General features: G+C 57.6%; 1 protein-coding gene across 1 annotated transcript in view; it reads right to left on the reverse strand.

Moving 5' to 3' along the window:
* NSUN2 (NOP2/Sun RNA methyltransferase 2) overlaps nucleotides 1–12,135 on the reverse strand; it is a 30,333-nt gene that overhangs the window by 2,362 nt on the left and 15,836 nt on the right. Inside the window, exons 12-18 of the mRNA XM_078617788.1 lie at nucleotides 11,980–12,076; nucleotides 10,658–10,914; nucleotides 10,064–10,199; nucleotides 7,178–7,258; nucleotides 4,413–4,551; nucleotides 3,199–3,238; nucleotides 1,710–1,927 (exon numbers count right to left, since the gene is read on the reverse strand). Coding sequence (XP_078473914.1) covers nucleotides 1,710–1,927; nucleotides 3,199–3,238; nucleotides 4,413–4,551; nucleotides 7,178–7,258; nucleotides 10,064–10,199; nucleotides 10,658–10,914; nucleotides 11,980–12,076 — 968 coding nt within the window. The remainder of the gene's footprint in view (nucleotides 1–1,709; nucleotides 1,928–3,198; nucleotides 3,239–4,412; nucleotides 4,552–7,177; nucleotides 7,259–10,063; nucleotides 10,200–10,657; nucleotides 10,915–11,979; nucleotides 12,077–12,135) is intronic.

Raw genomic sequence — 12,135 nt, forward strand, 5'->3', positions numbered from 1 at the left:
TGGAGGGAGATGAGAGGTAGGAGAGTGGGTGGAGGGGAGTGGAGGGAGATGAGAGGTAGGAGAGTGCGTGGAGGGGAGTGGAGGGAGATGAGAGGTAGGAGAGTGCGTGGAGGGGTGTGGAGGGAGATGAGAGGTAGGAGAGTGCGTGGAGGGGAGTGGAGGGAGATGAGAGGCAGGAGAGTGTGTGGAGGGGAGTGGAGGGAGATGAGAGGTAGGAGATTGCGTGGAGGGGAGTGGAGGGAGATGAGAGGTAGGAGAGTGGGTGGAGGGGAGTGGAGGGAGATGAGAGATAGGAGAGTGCGTGGAGGGGAGTGGAGGGAGATGAGAGGTAGGAGAGTGCGTGGAGGGGAGTAGAGTGAGATGAAAGGGGAGAGGTAGGAGAGTGCGTGGAGGGGAGTGGAGGGAGATGAGAGGTAGGAGAGTGCGTGGAGGGGAGTGGAGGGAGATGAGAGGGGAGAGGTAGGAGAGTGTGTGGAGGGGAGTGGAGGGAGATGAGAGGTAGGAGAGTGCGTGGAGGGGAGTGGAGGGAGATGAGAGGCAGGAGAGTGCGTGGAGGGGAGTGGAGGGAGATGAGAGGTAGGAGAGTGCGTGGAGGGGAGTGGAGGGAGATGAGAGGTAGGAGAGTGCGTGGAGGGGAGTGGAGGGAGATGAGAGGTAGGAGAGTGCGTGGAGGGGAGTGGAGGGAGATGAGAGGTAGGAGAGTGCGTGTAGGGGAGTGGAGGGAGATGAGAGGTAGGAGAGTGCGTGGAGGGGAGTGGAGGGAGATGAGAGGTAGGAGAGTGCGTGGAGGGGAGTGGAGGGAGATGAGAGGTAGGAGAGTGCGTGTAGGGGAGTGGAGGGAGATGAGAGGTAGGAGAGTGCGTGGAGGGGAGTGGAGGGAGATGAGAGGTAGGAGAGTGCGTGGAGGGGAGTGGAGGGAGATGAGAGGTAGGAGAGTGCGTGGAGGGGAGTGGAGGGAGATGAGAGGTAGGAGAGTGCGTGGAGGGGAGTGGAGGGAGATGAGAGGTAGGAGAGTGCGTGGAGGGGAGTGGAGGGAGATGAGAGGTAGGAGAGTGCGTGGAGGGGAGTTGAGGGAGATGAGAGGTAGGAAAGAGCCAGAAGAGATTACCATAACCACGTGATTATTTAGTATCTGAGAGGCAGAGAAGAGACAGTCATAAAATGCGGTGTGGGCTTTACGTGAATACATTTCCTAGGGTAGAGTTAGCCGAGAGGGGAGTGCACCAGCAGCCTTCGCGGACCTGGGATCGGTGATCCTTGTCAGCGTACCACTTGCAATTAACGGCAATGACAATGTGACTGTAACCGTCGCCACGGCTAACCAACGCCGTCGGCCGCAAACCGGAATCGCTACCGACCACGGGGGGGCCCCCCCCCTCCCCCGCTGGGGGGGCCCCCCCCCCCCCGCTGAAGCGAGGCGCCCACCAGCACCGTACGTCAGAGGTCGCAATCGGGTACCTGATACCCGTACCCTACCCGATACACGGGTACCCGTTTGCGACCCTGGTGCGGCCGGGTACGGGTAGGCCGTGAGTCACTGGTGAGTAACCGTTTGTCACTCATTTCGGGTAGGGTACGGGTACGGGTAGGGAATGGGTACCAGGACCTGGCCGGGTACGGGTCGCCGTTTGCGACCCTGGTGCGGCTGGGTACGGGTACGGGAAAGGAATCAAAACCCGTTTGCGACCTCTGCCGTACGTCTCACTCGCCTGCGGCCGCGTCTCCGTTGTCGCCGGCGCCATTGCCGCCGTTGCCGGTGCCCTCCGGCGCGTCCGCGTCTTCCCCGCCCGCCGGCCTGGGCAGCGCCACGTCGATGCCCAGCATGCGCAGGTAGTGCAGCCGCTCGTTCTTGGCCACGAAACAGCGCAGGGAAGTCTTCCCGCGCCAGCCGCAAAGGATGATGGGACAGCGGGGCGAGTCTGGCTGCCTGCGACGGACGGGGGAAGCAATGAACGGCAAAAAAAAAAAAACCATCGCGGACCCCCCGTCAAGTTGTAACTTTCTTCCCCGTGCAGAGCAAGTAAAGAATAACGCGCCCCGTGTAATTGCCGGCTCTCGCCACTGCCGGCGGAAGGGCATTTGGTCTACTCTTCCACGTTGACCGGATGCATTGGAAGAGGCGAGCGTACCCACACTTTACCCCACCACACGCGGACTCAATCATCCTGGGGCAGATTTCAGAAACCTGCCCCACTGTTCCATCTCTGGCACCTCGGCATGCTCCCGGTGCGGCTCGGTAAAGCCACCGGGCTCGCGCGTTTCTGCGGCTCTGCTGCCGTACGTCTCTCTCCTGTCTCTCTCTCTCTCCCGATGCGCTCACGAGTCGTGCCGCGCGTCGTTCGGCGCCACGTCCGACGTTTCGCGCCACGTGTCGGGGACCTTCTTCGAATCGGTCCGGTCCCGAAAGAAGCTTCCCAGCATGCAGCGTTTGCCGTGGGTGTTTGTGCAATTGAGGTTTTTTGGGTTAAGCTTGTGTAAATATAAATGTGTCGTTAAAGCCGTAGTGTCAAGCCGCACCTTACCATAATAATAAAAAGGGGGCTTGTCCTGGCCCATCCCCCCCCCCCGTCAACCAGTATATACACGGGGTAGTATCTCTTGGAATCTCTCATTTACTTGATACGGCAAGCGTGCTGTGACGGTTCCACCTGAAGACGGAAGCTTGTGTTGCCTCCGAAACGTCGTGATTTTTATTTTTATTTTATTAATTTAAATTTTTTACCTACATGACTTTACCGAAAAAACCTAAGAATATGATATCCATTGTATTTTATATGCACACATTAACCGCCCCCCACCTCTGTTCCTCGCACCTGGATGGCTCACAAGTGACGACGTCTCATGTCATCCCCTCTGTTTAAGACTGAAACGGAAGGAGGATTTCTCCACAACTCTGTGGCTGTCGCCTGATGATGTCGGTTGTTGTTGTTGTAATCACTGGCGAAACGTCACCAGTATTTGAGTTGTAAATGTTGTAGTGGGTTTACTCTGCAACACACAACCGGTGACGAATTGGCACGTTTTGCTTACGCGACAAACATTACTAATTGGCCGTGTCGGGTGGTGGCGGGTTTAACGACACATTTATATATTTACGCGATCTAACCCACAAACCTCTATTATGGATCATATTAATAACGAAAGCCCGACTACGTGTTAAACTGTGTGTGTGTGTGTGTGCGAGACCATCAAACTTACTCCGGGTCTGGTTCGTACTTCAGCACAACGCTTCCAATACCTGACGAGAGAAACAAAATCAACGTCACGGTGGAGAACCGCCACTGGGACGGCGCACTCCCAGAAGGCAGTGCGATGCCGATGGGTTGCACGTACGTACGGTGAACTTCTATCGCACCCGTATTAGCGCAGTTGGCTAATCGGAGGTGCGGGGGAAGGACAACACACACACACACAGCGGCAACCACCGCCGCTTTCTTTAAGGCCTAGTCTCAAACGGTGTTAGACTAGAGGAAGCCGAAAGCGAACAGAGTAATGAAAGCTCGGGGTGAGCAGCTACATCTTGGGACCTCCCTTGCCAGACAGCTTTCTTTCGACAGCTTTACTTAGAAAGCTCTCTTTAATCAGTTTCAAAGACAATGAACACGCTACCAGAGCAAGTGTTTTAGTTTGCATGTTCACCACAAGTATATGCGATTAATGCAGACACGATTCCTTGTAAAAGATTTCAGTTTGGTATTTTAACACAGCTGTTTTATTGCCAGCAACGGTAAAACCTATTCTTATATTTCTATACTGCTGTAGTGACATAGGACGTCACTGCTGTGTCGGCCCGCACGAGGGCTGGGGGCCCCAAGGGGTCACGTGGTGGAGGGACCCAGACCTTCCCGTGAGGTGGGGGAAGGGAGGCGTGGCCTGTGAAGGGAGGCGTGGCCTGGGAAGGGAGGCGTGGCCTGGGGAGGGAGGCGTGGCCTGGGGAGGGAGGCGTGGCCTGGGATGGGAGGCGTGGCCTGGGAAGGGAGGCGTGGCCTGGGAAGGGAGGCGTGGCCTGTGAAGGGAGGCGTGGCCTGTGAAGGGAGGCGTGGCCTGGGAAGGGGATATAAGCGGGGTGTGGACGCAGAACGGGGCTGTTGAACTCCGAAGTGAAGACGACATCATTCGTCCTCAAGTCCCGGGTCGTCGTCCTGGACCAGGCAGCCCGCAGCCTGCCTGGTCCACTCTGTGTCGTGTTCCAGAGTGTTAGTGAGTTGAGGAAGGTGGTCACCACCTCATGTACGGTGTTATATTACTTACCGTTTAATACATAGTGTTGCCTCCAAGCTGTGTGTGTGCACCTTATTCGAACCCACTACACTGCCAAGGGAGGCCCCGTGATGGTCCTCTCCCTCTCTCTCCAAGGCCCTCTCGCAAGGGGTCGCTGAACGAAACTCGCCGGACGCGCGGCGGTAACTCACTGAGCGGCTTGGCCTGGTTGCGCGCCTCGAGGGAGAACTTGCCCAGGAAGGGGTTCTCCTGCGTGAGCAGCACCACGATGTCCGTGTAGGGCACGCTCACCACGCGCTCGCCCACGTACGGGAACAGCGTGTAGATCGCCTGCGTCGCGCACGCAAAGCGGGTTTTAGTTTTGACATCCTTCGGACGCCCCCCCCCCTCCCCCCACCACACGCACCTCCAATTAGCGCGGTTGGCCACGTACGCCGCGAGAGAAGTTAAACGTACAAAGACAAAGCTCCCTCGTGTCACCTTAACAGACTTAATACAGGTTTGTTTCGGGTTAGATCGCGTAAATATATAAACGTGTCATTAAACCCGTTGCCGCCCGACACAGCCAACTAGTAAGGGTTGTGACGTAAACAGAACGTGGCCAATTCGTCACTAGTACAGCACTAGCGTGTAGTGTATAGTAGTGTATAGTGTAGTGTATAGTGTAGTGTATAGTAGTGTATAGTCTAGTGTATAGTAGTGTAGTGTATAGTGCATAGTAGTGTAGTGTATAGTGTAGTCTATAGTAGTGGTGTATGGTAGTGTAGTGTATAGTACAGTAGTGTAGCGTATAGTATAGTAGTGTAGTGTATAGTAGTGTAGTGTATAGTAGTGTAGTGTATAGTAGTGTAGTGTATAGTAGTGTAGTGTATAGTGTAGTGTATAGTAGTGTAGTGTATAGTGTAGTGTATTGTGTAGCGTATAGTAGTGTAGTGTATAGTGTAGTGTATTGTGTAGCGTATAGTGTAGTGCATAGTAGTGTAGTGTATAGTACAGCACACTGGTGTGTTGGAAAGCAAAGCCACAAAATTTACAATCTGAGTACGACGCTTCGCCAGCAATTACAACCAGCTTCATCAGGCGACAGCCAGATTTGGCTGTGTCGGGTGGTGGCGGGTTGAACGACACTTTTATACGCGATCTAACCCAACAAAAACCTGTATTATGGATTATATTGGTCACGAAAGCCTACGACGTGTTAAACCTTGACAAGACTGTTGGGGCAAGTGCTGATAGCTAGCGGGTAGCACCTATGAAGGCCGGCACGGCACACGAGAGGGTGGGTGGCCAGCAACCACGCTCGGCCGCCTTTGTCTCCCCAGTGGCGATGTTTTACACACCGCACCAGGTACTCATTTGAGGCTGAGTCGACCTAGGGGAGGCCCAGGACCGGTTCAGATGATCATCACTGGTGTTCGCCGGGTTCGTAGCGCAGCTTAGCGCTCACCGCTACGGATCACGTAAGTGCAAGCGAGTCTACGCAAGCAAGAGAAGGCGTGTCGATCAGTCTGCGTGCGAGTCTACGGGTCTCTACCCAAATGTACGATATCACGGAGCGAGAGAATTCGAGCATCTGACACGACGCGTTGCCGTGGTACTTGTGGCTGAGAAGAGGAGAAAGCGGCGGGCGTGCCTGACGCTCGATTGTAATTGTTGCGCCGCGCGGCATGAACTGGAATCGACCCCAATCAGCCAAACGAGTCACCGGAGAAGGTCTCCTGGAGTGCGCGCGTCCGTCAAGGCCAATACCGCTAATTAAATGACCGATGGCCTTCGAGTGAACCACGCGCGGCAGACGGATTGATCGGCGGCGCTGCGGCGTTAATTCCGCTAACGGGATTAGCGGGCGAGGGTGTCCGTCGTTATCCCAAGTTGTCAACGAGCGGGCGAGGCTGGGCGAGCGCGACGGACGACTGTTACGATGAGGGTGACGATGACAAACTACGGTTACGACGACGGTGACGAACGACGATGATGACGAATGACGGTTATGACGACAATTATGATGACAGTGATGATGACGACGGTTATGACGACGGTTACGACAACGGTTACGAACGACAACGGTTACGGCGACGGTTATGACGACAGTGATGACGATGACGGTTATGATGATGGTTATGACGACGGTTATGAACGACGGTTATGACCACGACGGTTGTAACTCGACAAGGAAGCAGTGCGCGATATCAACGAAATGATAAAGAATTGATTCCTCAATCAAAGCGCAACTCCGACTCGAATCGCTGAGCAGGGGCGCGACAGTGAAACGAAGAATGCCGAGCGACAATGACGAACCAAGTCGACCCCCGACCGACTGGGAAGTGATCTTGTGACCCTCTAAGTTCATGACAAAAAAATATTAAAACTTAGTTTTTTTTACATCCCATCAGGGATTTGGCTCTCTGGGAGAGTGCCAGAGTTTTAGCAGCATTGGTTCAACACAAGCAAACTCTGGTGAGGTACTGACATCCACCATTGGTTCAAGCAAGCCCGACTCTGCTGACAGAGACACGGCATGTGGAACACTCGCCGACGAGTTCGCTTCCGACGGAGCGTTTTCCTCTCTTTTCTTTCTGATCACAGGATCGAGGCAGAGAGTGGTGGCGCAGCAGTTAGCGTCTCCACCGCGCGACAATTCCCGCGACCTCGGTTCGATTCCCGGCGGCCGCGGCTAGCGTGGCTGACGAGCGATATACGCGAAAGGATCCCGGACCACCGCTCTTCACCGCACCGACCGAAGTGGGGTATTGCGGTCAAACCACCGCTAGAGGCACAAGCAGGAAGGCTTTCACCCAACAGAGGATTTGACGTCAGGGGCCACGCCAGTGACATCTGCGACACCGTTAAGTCAACCCGCGCCCTCCTGCCCGACGTGGCGAAGTATGGTCCTGAACGAAGAGCCCTGCGCGCCAACCCCCCCCCCCCCGCCCCTGAACTTCTCTCTCTCTCTCACCTCTTGTCCAAGACGGAAGGCACAACCAAACTCCTCTCCATCAGCGTTCCTCGACCACGCCTTGACGCCCGTGTTGATGATCTACGGGAGAAATTATCCCAAAACAACGTTTGTGTTTAATTTTGAGCTTTCGTGACTGCAGGAATTACTCTTTGGTTCTTTCGGTAAAGTGACGTATAAAGAGAAAATAATAAATTAAATACTAGCATACGACGTTTCGATTGCAACACAAGCAATCATCATCAGGTATAAATGAAATAGAAACACAAATCTAGTATACTTAGACATGTAATGTAATACAACAGAGAGTCGGATAACATAACAGTCAACACCCTACCTGGTTGAGTACGTTCTTCCTGAGAATGCTAAATTTGAGAGAGAGATAAAACACAGAACCAGAGACATATAGACAGACATCTAAATGTCTATCTGTCTGCTTATATGTGTTGCAATCGAAACGTCGTATGCTAGTATTTAATTATTTTTTTTATCTTTATACGTCACTTTACCGAAAGAACCAAAGAGTAACGTTTGTGTTCATCGCTCGGCACGTATCCGAATCGTCGTCAACGTCATCATCAATGAATACAATTAACTCCTAAATATTCACGTGTGTATACTGAACTTCTTTCGCACCGTACGTAGCCAACCGTGCCAATCGGAGGTGTGGGGGAAAGACAACAAAATAAACACAAAAAGCTGTTGTTAAGAAATACATTTTCAATCTGGACGAGTTAAAAGCTCACAGCTCCAGTGGCTAACTAATAACGGAAGAGCATTCCAGACGGCCACAGAAGCGCACCTGAAAGCGCACGATGGAAGCGACCGTCAATGTTCGATAGCCACCCACCCACTCACCCACCCACACGTACCCCACCCATACCCCACCCACCCACTCACCCACCCACACGTACCCCACCCACCCACTCACCCACCCACCCGTACCCCACCCATACCCCACCCACACGTACCCCACCCATACCCCACCCACCCGTACCCCACCCATACCCCACCCACACGTACCCCACCCATACCCCACCCACCCACTCACCCGTACCCCACCCGTACCCCACCCACCCACTCACCCACCCACACGTACCCCACCCATACCCCACCCACACGTACCCCACCCATACCCCACCCACCCGTACCCCACCCATACCCCACCCACACGTACCCCACCCATACCCCACCCACCCACTCACCCGTACCCCACCCGTACCCCACCCACCCACTCACCCACCCACCCGTACCCCACCCATACCCCACCCACACGTACCCCACCCATACCCCACCCACCCGTACCCCACCCATACCCCACCCACACGTACCCCACCCATACCCCACCCACCCACTCACCCGTACCCCACCCGTACCCCACCCACCCACTCACCCACCCACCCGTACCCCACCCGTACCCCACCCACCCACTCACCCGTACCCCACCCACACGTACCCCACCCACACGTACCCCACCCATACCCCACCCACCCACTCACCCACCCACCCGTACCCCACCCACCCACTCACCCACCCACCCGTACCCCACCCATACCCCACCCACCCACTCACCCACCCACCCGTACCCCACCCGTACCCCACCCACCCACCCACCCGTACCCCACCCACACGTACCCCACCCACACGTACCCCACCCATACCCCACCCACCCACTCACCCACCCACCCGTACCCCACCCACCCACTCACCCACCCACCCGTACCCCACCCGTACCCCACCCACATGTACCCCACCCATACCCCACCCACACGTACCCCACCCATACCCCACCCACCCACTCACCCGTACCCCACCCGTACCCCACCCACCCACTCACCCACCCACCCGTACCCCACCCGTACCCCATCCACACGTACCCCACCCATACCCCACCCACCCACTCACCCACCCACACGTACCCCACCCGTACCCCACCCACCCACCCACTCACCCACCCACCCGTACCCCACCCGTACCCCACCCACACGTACCCCACCCATACCCCACCCACCCACTCACCCACACGTACCCCACCCATACCCCACCCACACACTCACCCACCCACCCGTACCCCACCCACCCACTCACCCACACGTACCCCACCCACACGTACCCCACCCGTACCCCACCCACCCACTCACCCACACGTACCCCACCCACACGTACCCCACCCAAAAACATATACCCCGCCCACCCACACGTAACCCGCCCACCCACCCGTACCCCACCCACCCGTACCCCACCCACCCACTCACCCACCCGTACCCCACCCACCCGTACCCCACCCATACCCCACCCACACGTACCCCACCCACTTACAAACACGTACCCCACCCACCCGTACCCCACCCAACCACTCACCCACCCGTACCCCACCCACCCGTACCCCACCCATACCCCACCCACACGTACCCCACCCACTTACAAACACGTACCCCACCCACCCGTACCCCACCCAACCACTCACCCACCCGTACCCCACCCACCCGTACCCCACCCATACCCCACTCACACGTACCCCACCCACTTACAAACACGTACCCCACCCACCCGTACCCCACCCAACCACTCACCCACCCGTACCCCACCCACCCGTACCCCACCCATACCCCACCCACACGTACCCCACCCACTTACAAACACGTACCCCACCCACCCGTACCCCACCCAACCACTCACCCACCCGTACCCCACCCACCCGTACCCCACCCATACCCCACCCACACGTACCCCACCCACTTACAAACACGTACCCCACCCACCCGTACCCCACCCAACCACTCACCCACCCGTACCCCACCCACTTGTACCCCACCCAACCGCACCCCACCCACCAACACGTACCCCGCCCACCCACCCGTACCCCACCCACCCCCACCAGGTCACCTTGACGCGCTGGCTGTTGTGGATCATGATGTCGCGGACCTGGCTCGACACCAGGTACAGGTGGCGCTTCTTGCCCTCGTGCGTGCGCGTCAGCAGGTTGCGCAGCGGGAAGTTCGCGGCCAGCTTGTAGAAGCCCCTACAGCAGCGGGGCGCAGCGACAACAAAACCTCGGGTTTTAAAGCGAACGGCCCATCCATTCATTCTAGATTTGAAGCTTTAGTGACTGCAAGGATTCATATTCTTAGGTGTTTTCGGTAAAGCTCAGCGATTGACGCCCAGGGGTGTAGTGGCCGTAGCGGTGGGCGGCAGTATGAGGCCCAGTGGGTTAAACTACCAAGACCATAATTGTCACTGGGTGTTGGTGGCCGAGAGCGGGAATTGAACTCGGGTCGCCAGGTTCATACCCCAGCGCGCTAACCGCGACACTACAGCTCCCCACAGAGATACATTACAGAGGTACACACACAGACACGTACACATAGCGGTACACACACAGAGATGCACGTAGATATACAAAAGACAAAGATCCTCCGTATAGCCTTAACAGACTGTAGGGGCGAGGGTCGGTGCACGGTTTGCCGCCGCGGCCCTTACTTGATGGAAGGAAAAATGGGGTCGTCCTCCCGCATGAACACGAACGGGTCCTCCTTGTACCCGTGCAGCTTAAACTTCTTCGACGGCGGGGGGCCGCAGACGCCGTCATGGATCGCGGGCGACGGCTCGGCGAGGGCGGCCGCGTCGGCATCGGCGACGGCGTCATCGGCGGCGGGCTTCCCAGAATCCTCTGCGTCCGCGTCGGCAATCGCCGCTCCGTCGGCCAACGCGGAGGAGGCCGCTTTAGAGTTCTGCACCTGCACGGTCACAAGGCAAACATCGACAAACAAAGACGAAGATCCTTCCCCCGTGTAGCCTCAACAGACTGTTGGGGCAAGTGCTGCTAGCGAGTAGCACTTATGAAGGCTGGCACGGCACACGAAGGGGTGGGTAGGCCAGCAAGCACGCCCGGCCGCCTTTGTCTCCCTAGCGGCGAAGTTTACACAAATCCGGGATGACAGCTGGGTTCGTGGCGCAGCGCACTAATCCGCCGCACCCCGTGAGGCCCAGTCGACATACTCCACCGCCGCCACCAATCAACAATCAACATCGCGTATCAAGGTCGTCATCAAGAGGAGGCGATTCTGTTTAAGCGGACGAGACTTCACGAGGCCGGCCGACACTCATCGGGTGGGTGGGTGGGGTGGGGTAGGGTGGGTGGGGTAGGGTGGGGTAGGGTAGGGTGGGTGGGGTAGGGTGGGGTAGGGTAGGGTGGGTGGGGTGGGGTAGGGTGGGTGGGGTAGGGTGGGGTGGGGTAGGGTGGGTGGGGTGGGGTAGGGGGGGTGGGTGGGGTAGGGTGGGTGGGGTAGGGTGGGGTAGGGTGGGTGGGGTAGGGTGGGGTAGGGTGGGTGGGGTAGGGTGGGTGGGGTAGGGTGAGTGGGTGGGGTGGGGTGGGTGGGGTAGGGTGGGTGGGGTAGGGTGGGTGGGGTGAGTGGGGTAGGGTGGGTGAGTGGGGTAGGGTGGGTGAGTGGGGTAGGGTGGGTGGGGTGGGTAGGGTGGGTGGGGTAGGGTGGGGTGGGTGTTGTAGGGTGGGTGGGTGGGGTGGGGTGGGTGTTGTAGGGTGGGTGGGTGGGGTAGGGTGGGTGGGTGTTGTAGGGTGGGTGGGGAGGGTGGGGTAGGGTGGGGTGAGTGGGGTGGGTGGGGTAGGGTGGGGTGAGTGGGGTAGGGTGGGTGGGTGGGGTATAGGGTAGGGTGGGTAGGTGGGGTAGGGTGGGTGGATGGGGTAGGGTGAGTGGGGTAGGGTGGGTGAGTGGGGTAGGGTGGGTGGGTGGGGTAGGGTGGGTGGGTGGGGTAGGGTGGGTGGGGTGGGGTGGGGCACCCACGTTCCGCTGCCGCTTGTTCCAGGGCATCTCTCGCTTCTTCTCCAGCACGGCCACGAAAAACCCGCCGGTGTTCTGGTGGTGCGGCAGAATCCGGACGCTGCCCCAGACACACGGCAGGGGGAAGAGTCGTCGCCATCACCGTCAGCGTCGTCGTCA

Source organism: Lampetra planeri, chromosome 54, assembly GCF_965212315.1.
Source record: "Lampetra planeri chromosome 54, kcLamPlan1.2.h2, whole genome shotgun sequence".
Classification (NCBI taxonomy): Eukaryota; Metazoa; Chordata; class Hyperoartia; order Petromyzontiformes; family Petromyzontidae; genus Lampetra; species Lampetra planeri.